Here is a 25,691-nt window from a genome sequence, read left to right as displayed (position 1 = left end):
ACTCAGCTTGGCAGGCCTAAAAGACTTGGGGGTTTCAACCTCCAGGACCCTGAGGGCAACCCACCCTTTAGGGTGCTCCCAGCGTGTCACTGCTTTTGAGTGGGGTTCAGTTACATAGCAGCAAACTCAGGCTGCAGAACAAAAGCTGGTTTGTGGTTCTTGCAAAGGACTGGCAACGTGGAAAGAGATGCGGGGAAGGCACCAGAGAGTATGGGATAATGCTTGCATGACTCAATTGTTGTCTCATCTCCTCACAAACAAATCAGGATGAATCTTAATTAAATAGCTCCTTTGCAATCCTTAAACATCGCTCTGCAAAGAAAATAGTATTACTGCTAATTAAACAAGGTGACCGTATCCTTGACTTGCAGGCGGTTGCTGTTGGATTTAAAAATAAATAGAAATTCCTTCTGAGCCTGCAAATTAATTGATTTTTGGAAAGGCATGGGTCTCCAGACCTTTCAGTTGTTTGCAGGAGGGATTCAATGCTTGCTGGAGATTTAAGTTTGTGTAAAACACTGCCGCAACAAATCCACTTTTGCAGTTAGGAAAGTGATGAGGAAATGCATGGAGCAGTGCGATTAACGGGAAGGTGTGCAAGCAAATCGGACTGGGACTCAAGGCGACCTATACAAATTGAAACAACACAGATGGCTAAAGAAGTATACATGATAATTGTTAAAAAGTAATTGAACTATATTAAGGACGCGGGTGGCGCTGTGGGTTAAACCACAGAGCCTAGTGCTTGCTGATTAGAAGGTTGGTGGTTCGAATCCCCGCAACGGGGTGAGCTCCCGTTGCTCGGTCCCTGCTCCTGCCAACCTAGCAGTTCGAAAGCACATCAAAAGTGCAAGTAGATAAATAGGTACCGCTCCGGCGGGAAGGTAAACGGTGTTTCCATGCGCTGCTCTGGTTCACCAGAAGCAGCTTAGTCATGCTGGCTACATGACCCGGAAGCTGTACACTGGCTCCCTTGGCCAGTAACACAACACGAGATGAGTGCCGCAACCCCAGAGTCGGACACGACTGGACCTAATCAGGGGCGTAGCAAGGTAAATTGGTACCCGGGGGCAAAAAAAAATTGTCGTCCCCCCCCGGCATGGGAAGGTCAGGTGGTACCCGGTGCAGAAAATTTCTTGTCAACCCCCCCCCCCCGCAAATTTGTTTTATGTTATTTCATATTTTCTTACAAAGGAATAATAACAAGTAATAATTAAAAAAACTTTTATTTATATCCCACCCTCCCCAGCCAAAGTCGGGCTCAGGGTGGCTATCATCAGATACATAACATTGGTATAAAATCAAACAATAATTAAATTACCTCCTAAAAACATCTCAAAATCAAGTTAAAGTCTAATTAGATGGCTTTCCACAGGGTTAGGGTTGGGAACAGTAAGTGTTCTCTGAACTGAAATTTCAGCCTTCGCGACATAGGAAAACAGCCAAGTGAACAGCTATTTTGGTGGAGGAGGGTCAAGATATTAACCGATATGCATGAAATTTCATATATAGCTATATAATCCCTAGTATAGTAAGATAAGACCTTCGAAGCAGGCATTAAAAATAATAATCAAAACAACCCCCCCCAAAACCTTTTTCTTGATAATTTGTCACCCCCTCCATTATGGAAATGGGGCGGACCACCCCCCTCGCCCCCCCTTGCTACGCCCCCTGGACCTAATGCAATGTTCTCTGGCTCTGCTGCCACCTCAGGCTGCATGTCCAGCTTCCTTCTGCTTTGAAGGGGCTTGGACTGGGCCTCTCCCCACCTCCAAAGCCTTTGAATCCTGGGTGGCACAAACAGGGAGAGTCCTGTTGTGCACAGACAGGGTCCCTCTTGCGGGCTTCCCGTGGGCGTCTGGTTGGCCACCGTGAGAACAGGATGCTGGACTTCATGGGTGATGGGCCCAAAGGGGAGGGGAGAAGAAGGCCCAAATAAATTGGAGAGCCTAAAGAGTGTCTGGATCTTCTCGGAGGCTTGGCAATGCTTAAAGAGGTAAAACAAAATAAAATAAAAAATTCTTTCCAGTAGCACCTTAGAGACCAACTAAGTTTGTTCCTGGTATGAGCTTTCGTGTGCATGCACACTTCTTCAGATACACTGAAACGGAAGTCACCAGACCCTTAAATATAGCGAGGGGGTGGGGAGGGGTATTACTCAGAAGGGTGGTGGGAATGGGTGGTCAGCTGATAGGTGTGGAAAACCTGTTGACGATGGCTGCAATTGGTCTTGCAGGGAAAGGCAAGGGGTGAGATGGCTAAAGATACAGTAGCTTTGTCATGTATAATGGGATAAGAATCCAATGTCTTTGTTCAGACCAGGTTTCTCCATGGTTTTAAGTTTGGTGATTAGTTGCAAATCAGCCACTTTTCTTTCCAGTCTATTTCTGAAATTTCTTTGTATTTAGACAGCTACTTTGAGATCTTTTATAGAGTCTCCTGGGAGACTGAAGTGTTCTCCTACTGGTTTCTCTGTCTTGTGATTCCTGATATCAGATTTATGTCCATTTATCCTTCCCAGTCGTAATGTATGGAAGTGAGAGCTGGACCATAAAGAAGACTGATCGCCGAAGAATTGATGCTTTTGAATTATGGTGCTGGAGGAGACTCTTGAGAGTCCCATGGACTGCAAAAAGATCAAACTTATCCATCCTTAAAGAAATCAGCCCTGAGTGCTCACTGGAAGGGCAGATCCTGAAGTTGAGGCTCCAGTACTTTGGCCACCTCATGAGAAGAGAAGATTCCCTAGAAAAGACCCTGATGTTGGGAAAGATGGAGGGCACAAAGAGAAGGGGACGACAGAGGAGGAGATGGTTGGACAGTGTTCTCGAAGCGACTGGCATGAGTTTGGCCAAACTGCGGGAGGCAGTGGAGGATAGGGGTGCCTGGTGTGCTCTGGTCCATGGAGTCACAAAGATTTGGACACGACTGAACGACTGAACAACAACAATCCTTTGGCGTAGGGTTTGGCCTGTTTGTCCAATATAGAGAGCTGAAGGGCACTTTTGGCATTTGATTGCATACACAATGTTGGAAGATGAGCAATTAAATAGTCCTGAGATGGTATGTTTGATGTTGTTGGGGCCAGTAATGGTGTTGTCCGGGTTTATGTGGCAGCATAACACGACTATGGCAGACCAACACAGCTACCCACCTGTAACTTAAAGAAGTAGTTGCTTAGGGGAAAGGCGAAAACCTGCCCCTTTTAAGCTATTAAGTTCTCCTCGCTAAGATGTGCTCACATTAGCAGAGAGCTGTGAGTACCTGGATGCCTCTGTGTGCGCGCTTTATTTTTTTAATTCTCAAGGGGCATTAGCTCTGAGCGATTCCCTTTAAACTGTCAGGCTTGGAAGCCACACTCTCAGTTTTGCCTGGGCACTAATGCAATTTCCATCTTGTTAAGAAGAGAAATCGTAATAAGCGAGGGGGCGGCGGCTGCCAACTTCCCCACTGTTGCTTCTCACACATCTTTGCAAATGTCTCCTTGAATCTGAGAGTCAAATGGGGCTGGTAATTATTCTACATGCCTGGAAGGAAGACTGCAGACTGACAAATTAAGAGAATCGAGGAAGCCCAATTTTGATAAATGATTCCATAGAATGCCACTGCTGGGACTTATCCTTTATCCTTCCCTATCTTCAGCCTCTGGGATGCAAGGAGAATACTATGCCGGGGGTGGGGGTGGGGGTGGGGTTCTGCAGCCATTTTCACATTGTTCCTAACGACGCTTGTTTTGACCAATAAAGCTTGGCATTAATTAATTTGTTCAGAACAGACTTGCAGATCAGTTCACAGGAAACCCCCAACCCCACAAAGATGGTTTTACCACCCTTTTTCCCCCACCCAGCTCTCTTGCAGTTTAGCAGCCCTGATCGCTTGGAGGTGATTTCGCCTCGCCCCAGGTGAACAGCTGTTTTGCAAGCATGATTTCAAGCCTTTGCGTCCCATTTTATTTGGATTTTTGAGTGAGTTTTTGAGCACTGCCTCCTCTGGTCACTTCTTCCCCCTACCCTAACCCCCAAGAGAGAAAGGAAAAAGTGCACAGGGATCATTTCACCAAGGGTTCTGAGAAAAAGGCGGATGCAGTAGAATTGATCTGAACCTTGAAATGCATATAGAGCTGTAGGAGCAACTTGGGGAAAAAACACCCTCCTTCCAACCTCCTCCTCCTGCTTAATGAGTTTTCCAAGGGAGAAAAATGTGTTTGCTTGTTTCTTTGCAAAGCATTTATATGTCATCTTTTTTTCTCCAGTCAGCTTCATGGCTGTGGGAGATTTTGCTGGAGATAAATGAGGGTATCTATGTGATCCTGATACTAAGTCCCTCATTCTGGCTCAACCAGCCTCAGCCAGCTGAGCCTGTTGGATGTTAAGTCGGTGCAAGTCCTGAAAAGGGTGTGTTTCGGGGAAGGGGTGGAACAGGAGGGGGGGCTTAGGCTGGATCCTAAACCCGTTCAGGATGGTCACATGATTTGTCAACCCATCGTGAATCAAGCTGGCGAAAAGGATGCTGTCACTCAAACTTAGGCTTAGGCTCTGTAGAATTCAAATGGTAAAGGTAAAGGGACCCCTGAACATTATGTCCAGTCGTGTCCGACTCTGGGGTTGCGGCGCTCATCTTGCGTTACTGGCCGAGGGAGCCAGCGTACAGCTTCCGGGTCATGTGGCCAGCATGACAAAGCCGCTTCTGGCGAACCAGAACAACGCACGGAAACACCGTTTACCTTCCCGCTGCAGCGGTACCTATTTATCTACTTGCACTTTGACGTGCTTTCGAACTGCTAGGTGGGCAGGAGCAGGGACCGAGCAACGGGAGCTCACCCCGTCGCGGGGATTCGAACCGCCGACCTTCTGATCAGCAAGCCCTAGGCTCAGTGGTTTAACCCACAGCGCCACCCGCGTCCCTTCATGCAATATAAAAAGGAGAGATTAAAATACAGTTAGAAATCATTATGGATATCTAATGCAGATACACCATGGGCGACTTGAATGAAGCTTACAGGCCACTGGTGTCCTGAATGCTTTTATTTAAAAAATTGTGGGCGTGTGGGATATAAATTCCCTAAAATAGATACATAGAAAGAGCACAAGCGTTGCTCCACAGACTCTTGGGACAGCACAGTCGGAGGTGGACAAGTGCAATCTGCCCCCGATTGCAGCCTTTTCCCTTGGTTCAGTACAAGTAAACAGAGTACAAATTCCTTCCTTGGCCTTCATCAGTCCCTTCCTGCACTCCATCAAGTTGCAAGAAACAAGGGAAAGAAGGCACAATCTGGAAAACACATTAGGAAGATACATAATCCCTCTCCTGGCTACATCCAAGAAGACTGCAGGGAAGAGGTGATTCACTAGTGATGCGATTCCTTTTTTAAAAAAATGGCTTCTCGAACCAAGGTAGAAGCACCCGGCTCTTTAATCCTCTTCTCCACCTGGCAGGAATGATAACCAAGTTCCTGAGCAGCTCTTTCCACCTAAATGTGTTATAACCGTTGCACAAGAGGGAGCGACTGTCAGAGAGTTTTTGGTATTGGGGGAGAGGGGAGTGGGTTTGCTCTTCAAGAACTCCAAATCAGCTTTAGTTGCTCAACCTGAATTTGTGAGGATGTGATTGAATCCCGCCTTCTCCATTGAAAAAAAAAAAGACTCTCCCTTTCCCCCAGTCATATCTATTGTGTGCCACAATCTGCTCCTGAGGCCGACCAAGAGACCCACCCTCAATTTCGTCTCCATCTGTTGTAAAGCGAGCCCATAAATAATTCCGCTTTTCCTGCAGAGTGCCTGGAAGGAATCGTTTTAATGGAGGCTACTTCCAAGCTTGGCCTTTCTTCATCTTTCCAGTGGCAAACTAGCCAGGCCTCTTTCTTTTGCTTCCAACTAGCAAGAGGCAACTCTGTTCCTCTTCAGCTCCATTTTTTTTTTTTTTTTTTTGTTTCACGTCGCTGGGCTGATTTATTTGAGGATTCTGCAGGGCAAGGAGAAAACGAAGATAAACGAGCTGCTTTGCAAAATGGGGGGGAAGAAGAAGAAGAAGAAGAAGAAGAAGAAAGAAGAAGAAGAAGAAGAAGAAGAAGAAGAAGAAGAAGAAGAAGAAAGAAGAAGAAGAAAGCCTAAAAATAAGAGAGAAAAATTATTTATCATTGTCATTTTAACGGTGAGGACGGCATGCAAACCGAGATTCCTTCTGCTTATGGTCCTCCTGAAAGGCCTGCGATACCACTGGTGGCTCTTTCAAGCCCAAACTATGTCTGAGCAGCTGGAGGAGGAGGAGGAGGAAGAGGAGGAAGAGAACGAAAATCATAGAAGGATAGTTTATTGCGAGGGTCTGTTCCTTCACTCAGCAGGCTTCCAGTTAATCTCCTTGCTCCATTCAGTTCCTTCCATGTCATGACTTAAATAGTACAGCTGATGCCAGGGAGCCTCCTCCATTACACAGGGTTCGACTAGATGATCCTTGGAAAGGGACCCCCAGGGGTCATCTAGTCCAACCCCCTGCAATGCAGGAATCTCAGCTAAAGCATCCCTGACAGATGGCCATCCAACCTCTGCTTAGAAACCTACAAGGAAAGAGAGTCCACAACCTTCCGAGGGAGACTGTTACTCTGTTGAATGGCTCTTACTGTCAGAAAGTTTTTTTCCTGGTGTTTAGTTGGAATCTCCTTTCTTGTAACTTGAAGCCACTGGTTCGAGTCCTACCCTAGTCCAGAGCAGGAGAAAACAAGCTTCCCCCCTCCTCCATGTGACAGCCTTCAGATATTTGTAGGTGTCTGTCATATCTCCTCTCAGTCTCCTCTTTTCCATACCCAGCTCCTTCAACCATTCCTCATCAGGCTTGGTTTCCAGACTCTTGATCATCTTGGTTGCCCACCTTCCAGCTTCTCAATAGCCAATATAAATTGTGGTGCCCAGAACTGGACGCAGGACTCCAGGTGGGGTCTGATCCCCTCTGATCCACAAAGCGTTTCCAGGTGTCACAGGTTGTTGTTGTTTAGTCGTGTCCGACTCTTCGTGACCCCATGGACCAGAGCGGGAAGGCAGATATTGATCAGCTCTTCCACTGACTTGCATGGGAAGTTGTTCTTGCACGTTTCGCACGAGAAACAGGGGGACGTCCTCTACGACCTGCGTACAGAGACTTGCCCCTTTGTGCCCCCTCCACTATTTATTTCATCTGTATCCCACCTATTCCTCCAAGGAGCTCAAGGTGGCGAACATGGTTCTCCCCCCTCCTCATTTAATACCCACAACAGCCCTGCGAGGTAGGTTAGGCTGAGAGGCAATGACCGTCCCAAGATCACCCAGCGAGCTTCAAATCCAAGTGGGGATTTGAACCCTGATCTCCCAGGTCCTAGTCCAAAAACAACCATTACACCACTCTAAACCAGAGAGCAACTCCATCGTTCCTGCTTTCTAGGGCTGCAAATGCTTCCCTGTGATTGCAAGCTGTGCTAGATAGCTCTCCCCCTGCCACCCACCCGGGAGAGTGTGGGATGTGAAACACGGGAGCAATTACAACATCGCTAGAGTGGACATGAAGGTTGTCTCAGTCCTCCAGCCGGAACTTCCTGTTCTCCTGGGCTGAGTCAAACTTCCTCTGTGTAACTGGAGATGGGTGTGGCCTCACCTGTGCAGGTTAACACAAAAGCACAGGGGCCTGACTCCATCTTCCTCTTTTGGATCGGCTGCTCAACAGTGCAACATCTATTTAGGGCAAAGGGACAAAGGGGCTTTCTCCTGTATTGAGATAGTCTCCACATGTATACTATTTTCTAAGCTAAAAGTCTGCCTTCTGGGATCTCATTGTGAACAGGACGTCTGTAAGTAAACTCTTTATATGCTTTTATAGAAGACTGTGTCGTGTCTTATTTTGAGAGCGATTAAAGGGGAAAATACCAGGACATTTATTATAGAAACTCTAGCGAGTCTGAGCAAGCTATCCGCTGTGTGTGTTTAAAAGGGGAATGAAAACTCTGCTAAATTCTGGGACTTGTTAATTCAAGTTGGAATAGGATATAAAAAACAATATATCCTCTCCTGCATCCCTAAACATTCCCACAGAGATTCTCTCCCATGGCCTTCTGAGCCCAATTACCTGTCTGCCAGCTACTGGTCCTGGATGCACCCAATTTAATGCTAGATTTGTAGTGATACAAAATAACCAGCATTCATCCATTAATCGCCTCTCTCAAATTGCTCTCTCTGACTCAAATGACATTTTACACAGAGTTCTGTGGTTCTTTCCAGTCCATTTTTTTTTTTGCTTGCTTCCTTCCTTCCTCCTTTTTTAAAAACTGAAGGACAGCAGATGAAAGGGGCAAGCAAAGAAGACCCTTCCCTCTCTGTTCTCTTCCAGTTTAAGATTATCCTCCCTAAGCAGCTTTTTCACCCATAGACGCTACAGACTGGCCACATTCACACCATTCATTTAAGACACTTTGTTGGCATCTGTCTGTCTCGAGAGACAATGGAGTGCGCCTCTGGGGGTGAAGTCAAACTGCAGCTGTGGCTGCAGAGACCAGAAACTTGTCACCACTGTTTCCCTGCATTAGAAGCACTGAAATGACCTCTCTGGGGTGCAAGCCTGGGCTGTGTGTATGGAGGTCCTGGGCTGCCCAGATGACAAGACCCCCCCCCCAACCTTGCCAATGTGGTCCAAAGGAAAACAGAGCAATACGTTTGGCACCAGCTTTGCTTCAGGCACCATGAGACCACTATAAGCAGTCAAAACTTCCCCCAAATAATTCTGGGAGCTGTCATTTATTAAGGAGGTGCTGAGAGTTGCTAGGAGATCTCTGTTCCTCACACAGAACTGCAACTGCCGAAGCGATTTAGCAGTCAATCCCTTTCCCCAGGGAATTCTAGGAATCATAGCTGATTTTCAGGCTGTGGAATGTGCTTTGCAATCCCTGATAGCGCCGCTCCCCCAAGCGCCAAGCACTGGGCTTGCGAAGCTCCTTGAACTGCACTTTCCAAGCACTCAATAATCAGGTGGCCGTTGGGCACTTGAGAAGCACTGCCCAGAAGGCTCTGCAAGCACTGCCAATTATGCATGGCATCAGGTGTACGGCAGGTAGAGTTGCCATCTTTGGTAAGGCAAAACAAAGGACAGGTCATGGGGGAATTGGGGGGCTAAACATTACTTTACCTGGTGCAGAAATGACTTCAAAGCACACACGGTTTGCAGTGGTTTATTCAATGAAGCAAACAAAGCACTACGATTTACAAATGTGAGGAAAAGGTTGCGTATTACAGCATAGCTGGGCTTTGTAATGCTAATTGGTTTGACGCAGACCGAGGAGATGAAATATAACATGGTCAATTGGAAGCTCCGAGTGGCCGTCCCTCTTCCACCCGCCTCTGCCTGCGAAAACTCTCCCTCTCTGCTCTCTTCCTCATGGACTCGCACAAACTCTCACTTTGCTCCTTCCACCGGACACAGTGTTTTGAGGATGAAGGGGAGGGTGAGCTCGAATGGGTGAAAAAATGTGTCCCGTTTGAAGTCCCCCCCCAAAAAAGAGGACTATCACATTGTCTAGGGATGGGTGGCAACCCTAACAGCAGCTGGCCATGGCTTGGATGAAACGGCCTCGTGGGCGAAATGTGGAGACCAGGATTGCCAAATCTGGTTTGTGGGCTGGAGTTTCTCCTCCCCTGGCTAAGAGACTTTGACAATTAACTGGCATACAAACCCTGTTTAACAAATACTTCTGGGGCAACCCCCCCCCCAACAGCAATATGAACAGCCAGCCAGTGCCACCACACTGTGACTCCATTTGAACCAGGAACGGCATTAGATTTTTCTGGTGGTTTTTACAGCAAAGCAGACAGCAGCAGCAGGAGGAGGAGGAGGAGGAGGAAAGAGTTTGGATTTGATATCCCACTTTATCACTACCTGAAGGAGTCTCAAAGCGGCTAACATTCCCTTTTCCCTTCCTCCCCCACAACAAACACTCTGTGAGGTGAGTGGGGCTGAGAGACTTCAGAGAAGTGTGAATAGCCCAAGGTCACCCAGCAGCTGCATGTGGAGGAGCGGGGATGCGAACCCGGTTCACCAGATTATGAGTCCACTGCTCTTAACCACTACACCACAAGAGAAAGCAAAGCTGGATGGAGCCCTCGGGCTGCCTGTGTGAACATCTGGAAACTCTCCTGCTGAACAGCAGCCTCTCCACGCTGGGGAGAAATTTGCTGACTTCTCTTTATCTGGAAAAGTAGCTTAATAAAATGAGGGTCAGCCCTGCCTGTGCCGTTCCTCTGGGCGATTAGAGAGATAACAAGCAGCAATGGCCTCTCGGGAGCCCCTGCAGAAGGAAGCGAGGCCAAATGCAAATTGGCGCTGGGATGTCAATTGCAGCTCTCATGACTTCCTCACTGCTTGGTTAAAGCACTGCTGGGCAGATGAGGCCAGAAAGCAGCACCCAGGGGGGCTACCAATGCTGCTCGGAGCTCTCCGTGGCTCACAGCTGTGGAGCATACTACAAGCCAAGCTTCTGGAGCTGTCTCAAAATATTCCTCCCCAGGAATGAAATGGAACAGAGTCCAGAAGGGACTTTGATGTTGCCATTCAGACACCGCAAGATCGCCTCACCCCATAGACACCCACTGGGCCACTTCAGTCAGTGGAACTGGCACTCTTACAGGTGCCACACAATCCCTGTTCTGCATTTGTAAGAAATCAAATCTTTTAGTGTGGCAGCACCTAAACTCTGGAACTCCTTGCCTCTTGACAGCAGACCTTCACCTTCTTTTCAGCAACCGCTAAAAACATTTTTGTTTGGAGATGCCCACCCAGGCATGTAAAATGTCAATGTATGTTTCAATCCCCCTTCATGGATCACTGCCTTGTCGTGGCGAAGGGGCTTGAATTACTCAGGCAAGCTATGGACAGGTCAAGATGGACAGGTCATAGCGGAGAGTTTGGACCAAACGTGATCCACCTGGAGAAGGAACTGGCAAGCCGCTCCAGTATCCCTGCCAAGAAAACTCCATGGACAAAGACAACAGGCATATAAAAGATATGACGCTGGAAGATGAGCCCCTCAGGTCGGAAGGCGTCCAACTTGCTACTGGGGAAGAGCGGAGGACAAGTACAAGTAGATCCAGAGCTGATGAAGCGGCTGGGCCAAAGCCGAAAGGACGCTCAGTTGCGGATATGCCTGGGAGCGAAAGGAAAGTCCAATGCTGTAAAGAAAAGTATTGCATAGGAACCTGGAATGTAAGAACCATGAACCTTGGTAAGCTGGATGTGGTAAAAAATGAGATGGCAAGAATAAACATTGACATCCTAGGCATCAGTGAACTAAAATGGACAGGAATGGGCGAATTCAGTTCGGATGACTATCATATCTACTACTGTGGGCAGGAATCCCGCAAAAGAAATGGAGTGGCCCTCATAGTCAACAAAAGAGTGGCGAAAGCTGTACTGGGATGCAACTTCAAAAATGATAGAATGATCTCGATACGAATCCAAGGCAGTCCTTTTAACATCACAGTAATCCAAGTTTATGCACCAACTACCACTGCTGAAGAAACCGAAATTGATCAATTCTATGAAGACTTACAACACCTTATAGAAATGACACCAAAGAAGGATGTTCTTCTCATTATAGGGGATTGGAATGCTAAAGTAGGAAGTCAAGAGATAAAAGGAACAACTGGCAAGTTTGGCCTTGGAGATCAAAATGAAGCAGGGCAAAGGCTAATAGAGTTCTGTCAAGAGAACAAGCTGGTCATCACAAACACTCTTTTCCAACAACACAAGAGACGACTCTACACATGGACATCACCAGATGGGCAACATCGAAATCAGATTGATTATATTCTCTGCAGCCAAAGATGGAGAAGCTCTATACACTCAGCAAAAACAAGACCTGGAGCTGACTGTGGCTCTGATCATCAGCTTCTTATAGCAAAATTCCAGCTTAAACTGAAGAAAGTAGGAAAAACCACTGGGCCAGTAAGATTCAATCTAAATCAAATTCCTTATGAATACACAGTTGAAGTGAAGAACAGGTTCAAGGATTTAGATTTGGTGGATAGAGTACCTGAAGAACTGTGGATGGAGGCTCGTAACATTATACAGGAGACAGCAACGAAAACCATCCCAATGAAAAAGAAATGCAAGAAAGCAAAGTGGCTGACCAATGAGGCCTTACAAATAGCGGGGGAGAGAAGACAAGCAAAATGCGAAGGAGATCGTGAAAGATACAGGAAATTGAATGCAGATTTCCAAAGAATAGCAAGGAGAGACAAGAGGGCCTTTCTAAACGAGCAATGCAAAGAAATAGAGGAAAACAACAGAATGGGAAAAACCAGAGATTTATTCAAGAAAATTGGAGATATGAAAGGAACATTTCGTACAAAGATTACCACAATTAAGGACAAAAGTGGAAAGGACCTAACAGAAGCAGAAGACATCAAGAAGAGGTGGCAAGAATACACAGAGGAATTATACCAGAAAGATATGGAGGTCTCATACACCCCAGGAAATGTGGTTGCTGACCTTGAGCCAGACATCCTGGAGAGTGAAGTCAAATGGGCCTTAGAAAGCCTTGCTAACAACAAGGCCAGTGGAAGTGATGATATTCCAGCTGAACTATTTAAAATTTTAAAAGAGGATGCTGTTAAGGTGCTGCACTCAATATGCCAGCAAGTTTGGAAATCTCAGCAGTGGCCAGAGGATTGGAGAAGATCAGTCTACATCCCAATCCCAAAGAAGGGCAGTGCCAAAGAATGCTCCAACTACCGCACAATTGCACTCATTTCACACGCTAGCAAGGTTATGCTTAAAATTCTACAAGGCAGGCTTAAGCAGTATGTGGACCGAGAACTCCCAGAAGTGCAAGCTGGATTTCGAAGGGGCAGAGGAACCAGAGACCAAATTGCAAACATGCGCTGGATTATGGAGAAAGCCAGAGAGTTCCAGAAAAACATCTACTTCTGCTTCATTGATTATGCAAAAGCATTTGACTGTGTCGACCACAGCAAACTATGGCAAGTTCTTAAAGAAATGGGAGTGCCGGATCACCTCATTTGCCTCCTGAGAAATCTCTATGTGGGACAAGAAGCTACAGTTAGAACTGAATATGGAACAACTGATTGGTTCAAAATTGGGAAAGGAGTACGACAAGGCTGTATATTGTCTCCCTGCTTATTTAACTTATATGCAGAGTACATCATGCGAAAGGCTGGACTGGATGAATCCCCAACCGGAATTAAGATTGCCGGAAAAAATATCAACAACCTCAGATATGCTGATGATACTACCTTGATGGCAGAAAGTGAGGAAGAATTGAAGAACCTTTTAATGAGGGTGAAAGAAGAGAGCGCAAAATATGGTCTGAAGCTCAACATCAAAAAAACTAAGATCATGGCCACTGGTCCCATCACCGCCTGGCAAATAGAAGGGGAAGAAATGGAGGCAGTGAGAGATTTCACTTTCTTGGGTTCCATGATCACTGCAGATGGTGACAGCAGTCACGAAATCAGAAGACGCCTGCTTCTTGGGAGAAAAGCAATGACAAACCTAGACAGCACCTTAAAAAGCAAAGACATCACCTTGCCGACAAAAGTCCGTATAGTTAAAGCTATGGTTTTCCCAGTAGTAATGTACGGAAGTGAGAGCTGGACCATAAAGAAGGCTGATCGCCGTAGAATTGATGCTTTTGAATTATGGTGCTGGAGGAGACTCTTGAGAGTCCCGTGGACTGCAAGAAGATCAAACCTATCCATTCTCAAAGAAATCAGACCTGAGTACTCACTAGAAGGACAGATCCTGAAGTTGAGGCTCCAGTACTTTGGCCACCTCATGAGAAGAGAAGACTCCCTGGAAAAGACCCTGATGTTGGGAAAGATGGAGGGCACAAGGAGAAGGGGACGACAGAGGATGAGATGGTTGGACAGTGTTCTTGAAGCTACAAACATGAGTTTGGCCAAACTGCGAGAGGCAGTGAAGGATAGGCGTGCCTGGCGTACTCTGGTCCATGGGGTCACGAAGAGTCGGACACGACTGAACGACTGAACAACAACAACAACAACATGTTTCAATCTGTTGTTAGTTAATTGCTGATTTTATATTTAATGTTTTAAAGAGTTGTTCTTACTGTTTTGTACTGTTACATTTATTGTTTTATTGCTTTGAGGAAAGGGAATAATCTCCCAACTATATAAAATCCTCACACAATTGGCTGCCCTTCCTCTCACTTCATTAAGACTAAAATGGGAGAAAGATTTTGCAGAAGAACTAGAGGAACAAATTTGGAATAAAAACTACCTTTCGGCTCCATCTCAGTTAGAATTCTAGAAAATGCTTTTAAAATAGCACATCACTAGTACGTTTGCCCTGCCAGATTATATAGAATTAATCGCAACAGTTCCAACCTTTGCTGGCATGAATGCAATTTGCCTAGCTCTCTAGTACGCATGTGGTGGTTTTGCACCAAAACTATTCCCTTTTGGGGGGGGAAATTTTTTTTGAATAATCAAATGATAGGACAATGACCACAACCAGACCAAAAATTAACCCCACTGTTTTGTTTTACTCCTCAGATTAAGAATGTAAACAATGAAGCCCTTTTAGGAACTCCACTCCAGATTTGTGTAAGGTTTTCTCCTTCGTCTTTTATTCTCCCAAAGATGTCCCGCAAGGCAGCGGGTACAAAACTGCTTTTGAGTCTTATACCCAGTGTTGTTGTTTTTCTGGGGGGGACACAGGGGAATGCATACCCCTAAACATTTTGTGAATCTAAGCCTGCTCTCATTGAGGGGCAGCATTTCAATATGAGTAGGAAAATGAGAGTACCCCTAAACGTTTTTTTAAAAGAAAAAAAGAACTGCTTATACCTGAATGGATGCTGAATTGAAAGCCCTGCCTTTACCCTGAAAAGTCTCGCCAGCAGTTTTCCCGCCCCATGCTAGTGAGATTTTACTGGGCATTGCCCACATTTCCGTCAGGCACAGTTTCAGAGTCTTAGGGTCTAGTAACTTGCTTCCCATCACCTCCTGGCAAATAGAAGGGGAAGAAATGGAGACAGTGAGAGATTTCACTTTCTTGGGTTCCATGATCACTGCAGATGGTGACAGCAGTCACGAAATTAGAAGGGAGAAAAGCAATGACAAACCTAGACAGCATCTTAAAAAGCAAAGACATCACCTTGCCGACAAAGGTCCGTATAGTTAAAGCTATGGCTTTCCCAGTAGTAATGTACGGAAGTGAGAGCTGGACGATCAAGAAGGCTGATCGCCGAAGAATTGATGCTTTTGAATTATGGTGCTAGAGGAGACTCTTGAGAGTCCCATGGACTGCAAGAAGATCAAACCTATCCATTCTCAAGGAAATTGGCCCTGAGTGCTCACTAGAAGGACAGATCCTGAAGTTGAGGCTCCAGTACTTTGGCCACCTTATGAGAAGAGAAGACTCCCTGGAAAAGACCCTGATGTTGGGAAAGATGGAGGGCAGAAGGAGAAGGGGACGACAGAGGATGATGGGATGGTTGGACAGTGTTCTCCAAGCGACTAGCATGAGTTTGGCCAAGCTGCGGGAGGCAGTGAAGGATAGGTGTGCCTGGCGTGCTCTGGTCCATGGGGTCACGAAGAGTCGGACACGACTGAAAGACTGAACAACAACAACAATTTCAATATGAGTAGGAATATGAGAGTACCCCTAAACGTTTTTTTAAAAGAAAAAAAGGACTGCTTATACCTGAATGGATGCTGAATTGAAAGCCCTGCCTTTACCCTGAAAAGTCTCGCCAGCAGTTTTCCCGCCCCCTGCTAGTGAGATTTTACTGGGCATTGCCCACATTTCCGTCAGGCACAGTTTCAGAGTCTTAGGGTCTAGTAACTTGCTTCCCTTGCCACTCAGTCTTTTCAAAATAGAAGCTGAGAAGTTCCGATATCTTCATCCGACATCAAATTCTCATCTTGCACAAAGCAATTACAGAACAGCGGAAGACACACGCTTCAGTATCTCTGCGTATCCAGGGGCTATTAGCGAGGACAACGAGCCAAGTTGGTCCCTGGGCAATTTCCCTTGTAGGTTATTGAGAACTCGGAATGAAATTTCCAGCTCCTCAACGTGATCTTTATGAAAATGAAGACACCGGTGGCACTTTCTGAAATATTGAAATGCATCTGCTTTTTTTTGCCAATAAAAAAATTATTATTCCCAGTATGTTTCTGAAGGAAGACTCAAGGAGACTGAAGGGTCCTCCTAACTATTTGTTTCTCCTGAAATCCTGTGCAGTGGTTGTGCTTTCGATGAGCCCAGCTCATTAAGGCTGATAAGTTGGTGGCACTTGAGTCCAGATAAGGAGACTAATTTCCTTTCGTCACACCAAGGGACGGTCGGGCTCATTGTTCCCTCCATCCCATTATTGATCTGATGGCGGCTGTGCCGGCAGCAACACGCCACCAATTCAGACAGAAACGTTTTTTAATTTGGGGTGGCAGGAGCGGGAGACCTGCATTTTTCATCATCATCTTTCATAGAATCATAGAATTGCATACCCTCCAAGTGTCCCGATTTTTCAGGAACAGTCCTGGAATTACAGAAGGCATCCCAGTTTCTGATTTGATCCCGGAATGTACTGGTCTCTGCAGCCACAGCAGGGGCTGTGATTCTCCAGCAGTTTGACTTCACCCCCGGAGGCACACTCCAATGTCTCTTATATATACCGTATTTTTCTGTGTACAAGATGACCCCTATTTTTTGGGACCGCAACAAAAAAAAATTGGGGGGGGGGATTGCCCAGCAAATTTAACCCCTGATTAAAGGACATACTTAGCATTGGCTCATTGGCATGGCACAAACTAGTGTGGACCGGAAACTGACACTGGATGATGGGAATTGTAGTCCACGCAGAGGACACAACACCAGCTATTCCTGATGCAGAGCGACTGCAGCAGTTCTGTTCTCCTTCTCTATCTATGCAGGGAGTGTTTCTTGATGAGGGAGTAGGAAATAAGTCACCGGTGATCAGTTTCCGCTCATGGTATTTCGGGAGCGTTTGGGGAAGGCGTCTTGTTCATTTTCCTGGGGAAATAAGAACTATTTATCTGTGGTGAGCATCTCTTACCTGTCCAAAGCTAATTGCCACATGGCTGTTACAGTAATAGGCCTTGACATTTCAGTGGCATTTTCAAAACACGCTGTCCGAAAGCCATATGCCACAGTGTGCGGATGAGCAATCTGTAAGCTATTAAAGTGGTGAATTAAAGGTGTCCGCTGCCTCCTAAGTCTCTCTTCTAATATCGGAAGCTCTTCTGCACACATAACTCTGAGCATCCCTTCAGTTGCTCCAACAAAGACGGTCTGATTCCACATATCTGCATATGGGGTTTTCTGTGAATAGGTCACACTTCACCAAGGGGCAGGGGCTAAGGGACTGTCTATAAAATATGGGCAACACAGAAGGCATTGGCCATTAGTTACCATGGAACAAAATCTGGCACAGGGTGTGTGTGTGTTTCTTTAAGAGCCCCTTAAAGTGACAGTATTCTTTACTTTCTTGGGCTCCATGATCACTGCAGATGGTGACAGCAGTCACGAAATTAAAAGACGCCTGCTTCTTGGGAGAAAAGCAATGACAAACCTAGACAGCATCTTAAAAAGCAGAGACATCACCTTGCCGACAAAGGTCCGTATATTTAAAGCTATGGTTTTCCCAGTAGTAATGTACGGAAGTGAGAGCTGTACCATAAAGAAGACTGATTGCCGAAGAATTGATGCTTTTGAATTATGGTGCTGGAGGAGACTCTTGAGAGTCCCATGGACTGCAAGAAGATCAAACTTATCCATTCTGAAGGAAATCAGCCCTGAGAGCTCATTGGAAGGACAGATCCTGAAGCTGAGGCTCCAGTACTTTGGCCACCTCATGAGAAGATAAGACTCCCTAGAAAAGACCCTGATGTTGGGAAAGATGGAGGGCACAAGGAGAAGGGGACGACAGAGGATGAGATGGTTGGACAGTGTTCTCGAAGCTACTAACATGAGTTTGGCCAAACTGCGAGAGGCAGTGGAGGATAGGCGTGCCTGGCGTGCTCTGGTCCATGGGGTCACGAAGAGTCGGACATGACTGAACGACAGCAACAACATCCTTTATGGATGCCTAGCCATTCCTAGTCCCTGCTGGGTTCTGTTTGCATCTGTATGCAAAGGGGTTTGGCAGACTGTAAGCTGTAAGCAGAGACCCCTGGCTTTTACTGGACAAAGGTAAAAGTCACAGTTGCTTCTCCCCACTCTCTTTTGACATCACCCAGTGACATCATCCACCCATGTCTGACATCACACAGTGGCATCAGCTGATGGAGAGGCTGGCGTCATTTTGGGGAAATGGCCTTACAGTTCAGTTTGAACCCCATGAGGAACCAAGACTGGCCTGCAGGCGAAAGACAGAAATACTTACATGGAGGTTAGATGTTGTCATAGAATTGTACAGTTGGAAGGGACCCCAAGGGTCATCTAGTCCAACCTCCCGCAGTCGTGTCAAAGTGAGTGATGTTCCACACTTTCCAGTGAATTTTCCTCTAGCTTTCCTTGTTGCAAAGAGTCTGATCTTTTGGGGAAGTTGGCTTGTTATGCACAACCTCCCAAATAACCTGAATTTGCCGCTGTTTGATGGGATCATTTTGCCCCGTTTCCACTTAATTCTGCTGTACATGTGAATCCAGTCTCAAACATGCTTTTGAATAAAACAGTGTAATTATTATTATTATTATTATTATTATTATTATTATTATTATTATTATTATTATTTGTATCCCACCCATCTGGCTGGATTTCCCCAGCCACTCTGGGCGGCTTCCAACAAAAATCAAATACATTAAAATATCACACATTAAAAGCTTCCCTAAACAGGGCTGCCTGTTATATCTCCTTGGCCATTGTTCTTTGTTCTTTCTTTGCGTTCAAAACTATATTCCCACTTACAAATGCTGTTAGTTTTAGGGTTTTTAAGGGGGTGGAGTTTTAAATATCTATTCTCAACAGTAATAAAGAATCTGGAATAAGTAATACCCCCAGAGACCTCTTTCACTTAGATGTAGAATGGTGGGCAGAACTGCTGGTATTATTTTTACGTATTTAGATGAAACCAGAACATTCCCTGCTGGCAGGGTAAGAAGTATCGCAGCAAATCTATTTATTTCTTATTTTTTGACAAAGAAAAGAGGCAGCAATAAAAATTCTGTGGCCTGCAGACTTGCCAGTCAAGTATTCTCAACGCAGTTATAAAGATAAATGCCAAACACACTTTTTGAAATAAATATTTGCCTGAAGGGAAAAATAAGATTTCTGTGAATGACCCAGCTAGTTTTAGAGAACACTCTTCAATACTGTATTTACTGAATCGCTTGACCCTGAAATCGCTTTGTATCCAACTCTGTTTCTTCCAAATAAAAGAGAAACAGCTGTAGGGCTTTATCCACAAGAAAGTAGGGTTCGGATTCAATTGGCAGAAATAAAGCCTGGTTTTCCAGCGGCTGGACTTGTTGTTGTTGTTCAGTCGTGTCCGACTCTTCGTGACCCCATGGACCAGAGCACGCCAGGCCCTCCTGTCTTCCACTGCCTCCCGCAGTTTGGTCAGACTCATGTTGGTAGCTTTGAGAACACTGTCCAACCATCTCGTCCTCTGTCGTCCCCTTCTCCTTGTGCCCTCCATCTTTCCCAACATCAGGGTCTTTTCCAGGGAGTCTTCTCTGCTCATGAGGTGGCCAAAGTACTGGAGCCTCAACTTCAGAATCTGTCCTTCTAGTGAGCACTCAGGGCTCACTAGAAGGACAGATCCTGAAGTTGAGGCTCCAGTACTTTGGCCACCTCATGAGAAGAGAAGACTCCCTAGAAAAGACCCTGATCTTAGATGACCACAAATTAACAGAGAGGGCTACCGATGAATGCTAGCCATGATGGCTGTTGCTCTTCCTCCACAGTCAGAGGCAGCAATGCTTCTGAATACCAGTTGCTGGAAACTGCAGAAGGGGAGAGGGATCTTGTGTTCGAATCCTGCTTGAAGTTTCCCATTGGGGCATCTGGTCTGCCCCTGTGAGAACAGGATGCTGGACTAGATGGGCCCTTGGCTTGACCAGGGCTGGACTTTGGTAATCTTTCATAACGTGGCACCCCGTGCGAGGCCAAAATTGGGCACCCCCGAATGGATATACTCATCTGCACATTTTATTTGAGAATTACTTTTTATTCTGTGCAATAAGGAATTCTGGCGGATCTGACCCTGGTTTTACAGCATACGTAGAGACTGCTGTTTTGTTTTGTTTTCTCCCCCCCCTTCTTTGTGTGTTGCCATGGTCTTTGGCTAGTGAAATGAAAAATGTTAAATTCAAATTTAATTATGGATCTTCTCAATTTTGGACCCCCTCAGCCTCCCGCACCGCCCTAAATCTCCGCAGGCTCTTCTTACCTTCTTACGATCACAGTGGCTAGCCAAAATAGCTCTGAGAAGCCCACAATTGGCACCAGAGGACCCCAGCCCCAATTTGTGACTCCCAGACCCTGGCATTCAGGGACCTCCGGACTGCTAGTAGCCACTGACGGCCTTTATCCTTCCTGGATGTGCCCAGTCCTCATTCTACCTGGTGGCCATTGCTCCATCCTGGTGGGAGGGAGTTCCACGGTTAAACTATGCGTCGTGTGACAAATTTCTTTTGCCTGCCCACAATCGTCCAACAATCAGCTTCATTGGCCCTGAGTTCTGGTATGGTGAGACAGGGAGAAATTGTTTTTCAATATCCATCTTCTCCAAGGGTCCCGTCCCCCCCCCCCCGCACAATCTTTTCCACCTCAGTCATGCCCCTAGCACCGCATTTGCCTTTGATGATAAAAAAAAAAATACTGGCTGATGACAAATACAAAATATACCATATTTTTCGCTCCATAGGGTGCACCGGATCATAGGGCGCACCTCATTTTTAGAGGAGGAAACAAGAAAAAAAAATATTTTTCTGGTTTTCCTCTTCTAAAAGCCCTGGTTTTTTGAGGATCAGCTAAATGTTTTGCAGCTTTTTTTGCAAAGGGAAAAGCCCTGTTTTTTTGAGGATCAGCTAAAAGTTTTGCAGCTTTTCTTGCAAAGGGAAAACCCCTGGTTTTTTTTTGAGGATCAGCTAAAATTTAGGCAGCTCCTTTTGCAAAGGGGGAAAAGCAAAGAGGAAAAGCCCCATTTTTATGGGGTTCAACTCACATTTCTGCAGCTTCTAAAGGAAAGGGAGCCTTTTCTACAGTTTCCAGACAGATAATCTAATCAGCCAGTCACATGTCGCTGGGGAAACAAACAACCTCCCTCTGCAGCACATTCAACAAAGGAGGCCTGGGCAAGATGGCGGGGCTGAAAGGGAGCCGGGACTCTTATCTCTCTCCAGATCTCTTGCTGATCAGCTGCTGAGCGGGGTCCTTTCAACACCCCCTTTTCTCTTTGTAAAATAAAAAGCATGATCCTCTTTTGGCCCCTGGGCAATTCGGCTCCAGACCACCATTCGCTCCATAAGACGCACAGATATTTCCCCTTACTTTTCAGGAGGACAAAGGTGCGTCTTATGGAGCGAAAAATACGGTAGATGTTGCATTCAGGTCCTTCTTGGGCACTTAGTTTTGGAGCTCCTGGTCGGGATGAGTTTTTGGCCTGATTTTTTTTGGGGGGGGGGCCCTTTGGAATTATTTGCCATATTACAAAAAGTGAAAATCAAAGTTGTTGGGCTTTTTTTTTTTAGTTTTGCCCTAGGTTGCTAAGTTTTTCTGTTTCTTGCAAAATCTTGAAAAAAACGCACACAGTTTTCGAGCTGTTTTCAAGGGGAATTGCCAACGACAGTGCCGACGTGGGTTGCCATACATTTGGATTTTCTCGGAAGTTTAAAGTGATTTCCGCCCGGACGCTGTTTCCGGCGGCTGATTGCTGGCTATGTCTTGGAAATTCCGGACGCATGGCAACCCTGAGTTATGCTTACTTTTTTTAAAACTGAAAAATACTCTCTTTTGGGTTAAGCCACCTGAAACATCTTGAGGGAAAGGGAGGGTGTCGAAGCCTAGGAAAATAAAGAAATAAACGTACAGTTATGCGGATGTAGAGCAGCAGCCTGCCGAAACACACATGCATGAATCTGGAGACGAGGGTTCAAGTCCCTACTCCTCTGTGAAGCTCACTGGGTGATCTTCTGAAAGGGCTGAAGAATGGACATGGCCTCCAGTGTCTTCTTTCCTCACCACCCCTCAGCCTGGCCTACCCCGCAGGGGTTTTGTGCAGGGGATAAACCGAGAGGGAAGGGGGAGAACCACACACGCTGCCTTTGGAAAAAAAGGTGGGACTATCGCCACAACAAAATAAATAAATAAATAGGTTCAAACCAAGCACATGGCAACCACAGTTAGAAAAACAGGGACAATGAGAGAGCTGTGAGCCGCCAAGAGTGAACTCCGCTCCCCTAATCTCTTTTAGAATAAATCGGAAAGGGGATAGGGCGTGGAATTCCCACAGAACTTTCTAGAACCTCCTGCCATGCGCCTTGCTGCGCATGGATTTGGGAGCAGCCTCACGCCCCGCCCTCCTTGCGGCCGCCATTTTGAAGGAGGCGTCAGAAGCGGCCATTTTGAAAAGCGCAAGCCGAATTAGGGAGCCCGGGAACGAGGCTCTCATTCGCACTCACATCCACACACCCTTCATGCCGGTGATGATTTTACAACTAGGGGCCGAGAAAGACATTCATGTGCGCCCCCCCTTACAAAAGAAGGCCCTCTGTTCATAATGCGTTTGAGTTCCTGAGGGCGAAGCAGCCGGGAACGGACGTGGGTCCAGGCAGGACTAGGCCCCCATCCCAACGCATTATTTTACACAACGCCGCGAAGCGTCGGCAGTGCCTCATGGCCCAAGAGGAAAGCTCCATCCTCCAAAGACATGCGCGGCTGGACTCATGGCATCCTCCTCAGAGGAAAGGACCCTCGCACTCCTCAGCCTCGTCCCTCTCTGGGTCGGCTTCGTAGTCCTCCAGGTCGGACAGCGGCTGCCCGTCACCTCCGCCGACGTGCTCGGAGACGGTGCTGCGCATGGTGACTCGGGTGCTGCTGGGCGAGTGCTTGCGCGAGCGCAGCTTCTGGAAGCGCCGGCGGCACATCACGTCCTTGAACATCTCCCGGAAGCGGGTGGACATCAGGTTGTAGAGGATGGGGTTGGCGGCCGAGCTCAGGTAGAAGAAGACGCCCGAGATGATGTGCACGTACTGGAACATCCTCAGCATCCGGTCGGTCCAGTGGGTCACGAAGCTCCAGACCAGGCGGTCGGTGTGGAAGGGAGCCCAGCAGATCCCAAAGACGACCACCAGTGCGACTGAGGGGCAGAGAGAAGAACGTGAGAGAGCAGAACTGTAGAAACGTTTATGCATAATATCAGCTATAGGCAGCCAGCTGTGTTGGTCTGCCATAGTCAAAACAAAATAAAAAATAAAAAAAAAATCCTTCCAGTAGCACCTTAGAGACCAACTAAGTTTGTACTTAGTTGGTCTCTAAGGTGCTACTGGAAGGATTTTTTTTATTTTTTATTTTGTTTATATATAATATAGCAGGGTTAAACGCTTCCTTATTTAAATTTACACGGCAGCAAGCGGATTGCTGGCTCGTTTTAGTCCTTTTTAATAATTACGTCTTCTACCTTCCTGCCTTCTTGGTTGTTAACCCCTTTTGTCCCTCTTAAAAGTACACATGAATCTGAATGATAACAAAATGAACTAGTTTACTGTCAGATTCAATGAGTATATAGTTTTTTTTTTTTTTTTGCGGTTGCCCTTTATTTTATTACTGCTGCAGCAGGGTGTTTTTGCAAGCAAAAGACCCAATGAGTATATAGTTAAGTTACAAAGATATAAACTATATATTAGATATTAGTGAGTCCTCAAAAGACTCCATCAGAGCATTTAATGTATATTCTGGCGTATTTGACTACTTTTTAATCCAGGAAAATCTTCTCAAAAGTCAGGGGTCGTCTTATACGCCGGGTGGAGAATCTGTGGTCGAGTATATCTCAACAACAACATATCTCAAACTCTATATTTTAACTGGAAATGTTGGGGGTCGTCTTATACGCCGGAATATACGGTACCGCTGTACAGAGAAGGCGCATAACCAACTCCTGGTAGTATGACAGCTAAAGATAATATACAGTGGTACCTCTGGTTACGTACTTAATTCATTCTGGAGGTCCGTTCTTAACCTGAAACTGTTCATAACCTGAAGCACCACTTTAGCTAATGGGGCCTACCGCTGCACCACCAGAGCACAATTTCTCTTCTTATTCTGAGGTAAAGTTCTTAATCTGAAGCGTTATTTCTGAGTTAGCAGATTCTGTAACCTGAAGCGTATGTAACCCGAGGTACCACTGTATGCCTTTTCTGACACCACATTCACTGGTGAAAGTAATGAATGGGCAACACAAAGGCAAAGACTGTAGCCCTAGTTCTGGGAATAAGAAGAAAGCAAGTAACCCCCCCCCCAATATTTTCCCCACAATCCCACGTGGCTCCTGGGGCCCCTCGACTCACACAGCATGTTGGTCACCTGCCTCCTGCGGACTTTCTTCTGCTGGAGGCGGATATTGTGGTAGTCGCAGTTGCTTGCCGACTTGGCCTCCAGAGCCTCGAGCATCTTCTCCTTCCTCAGCTGCAGGCCGATGAGCAGGTACAAGACGCTGATGACGCCCATGGGCACGAAGAAGAAGATGATGGTGGTCACCTGGATGATGAGGTTGTACATCAAGCGGGACTTGACCAGGGTGCAGGTGGCCGAGTCGGGGACCACCCCCCGGGCGGGGACGTGGAGGGTCTGGATGCCGTGCAGGCTGGTGTTGGGGATGGAGCAGATGATGGACAGGACCCAGACGGTGACGATGACCCTCTTGGCGTGGTTCTTGGTCACCACGTATTTGGCCTTGAGAGGGTGCACCACGGCGATGTAGCGCTCCACGCTGAGCGCCGTCACGTTGAGGATGGAGGCGAAGCAGACGGCCTCAAAGAGCAGCGTCTTGAAGCAGCAGCCGCCTGCGCCCAGCAGGAACGGGTAGTTGCTCCACATCTCGTAGATCTCCAACGGCATGCCCAGGAGGAGGACCAGCAGGTCGGAGACGGCCAGGCTGAAGAGGTAATAGTTGGTGGGCGTCCTCATGAATCGGTGCTGGATGATGACCAGGCAGGTCAGGGCGTTGCCCACTGCGCCAACCACGAAAATCAGGAGGTACGTGGTGCAGATGGGGATGAAGAACCCCGACCGGCGCGGCCCCAAGTACTTCAGGCGGAGCTGCTCTATGGTCATGTTCAAGTCTTCGGGGTCAAAGTATGGCTCTTCTTGACTGCTATCATTGCACAGGTCCTTGTAGGCTGCCTTCTCCAGCAGCTCCAGGATGGACAGCTTTAATTCCAAGTGGGAGCAGTTGACAGAGGAATACATGGCCCCGAGCTGGGGGAAAAAAGAGAGAAGAGGAGTTAAGAAGAGCCTGGCTGCCGGATCAGGCCAAAGACCATTCTGATCCTGACTCCTTATGAGGAACAGTTGAGTCAGTTGGCTATGCTTAACCTGCAAAAGAGGAGACTGACAGGAAATAAGATAGCCCCCTTCAAATATCTCAAGGGCTGTAACAGGGAAGATGGAGCAAGCTTGTTTTCTCCTGGTCTGAAGGGTAGCACTCGAGCCAATGGCTTCAAGTTAGAAGTCAG

General features: G+C 46.7%; 1 protein-coding gene and 1 non-coding gene across 2 annotated transcripts; both read right to left on the bottom strand.

Annotated features, from left to right (window-relative positions):
* Positions 1-22,916: 22,916 nt before the first annotated feature.
* NMUR1 (neuromedin U receptor 1) lies at positions 22,917-25,433 on the bottom strand. Its single transcript, XM_033148146.1, has 2 exons — positions 24,525-25,433; positions 22,917-23,317 (listed from the first exon to the last, which is right to left on the bottom strand). Exons 1-2 carry the CDS (start codon positions 25,423-25,425, stop codon positions 22,917-22,919), a joined length of 1,302 nt encoding a protein of 433 aa, XP_033004037.1. The 5' UTR covers positions 25,426-25,433.
* On the bottom strand, positions 24,326-24,423 carry LOC117047652. The gene has a single exon (XR_004426718.1). It is a non-coding gene; the product is annotated as a small nucleolar RNA SNORA13 (small nucleolar RNA).
* Positions 25,434-25,691: the final 258 nt, after the last annotated feature.

The sequence above is a fragment of the Lacerta agilis genome, chromosome 5 (assembly GCF_009819535.1).
Source record: "Lacerta agilis isolate rLacAgi1 chromosome 5, rLacAgi1.pri, whole genome shotgun sequence".
NCBI lineage: Eukaryota > Metazoa > Chordata > Lepidosauria > Squamata > Lacertidae > Lacerta > Lacerta agilis.
The sequence above is the reverse complement of the archived record's forward strand: the minus strand, read 5'-3'. Positions and strand labels throughout refer to the sequence as shown.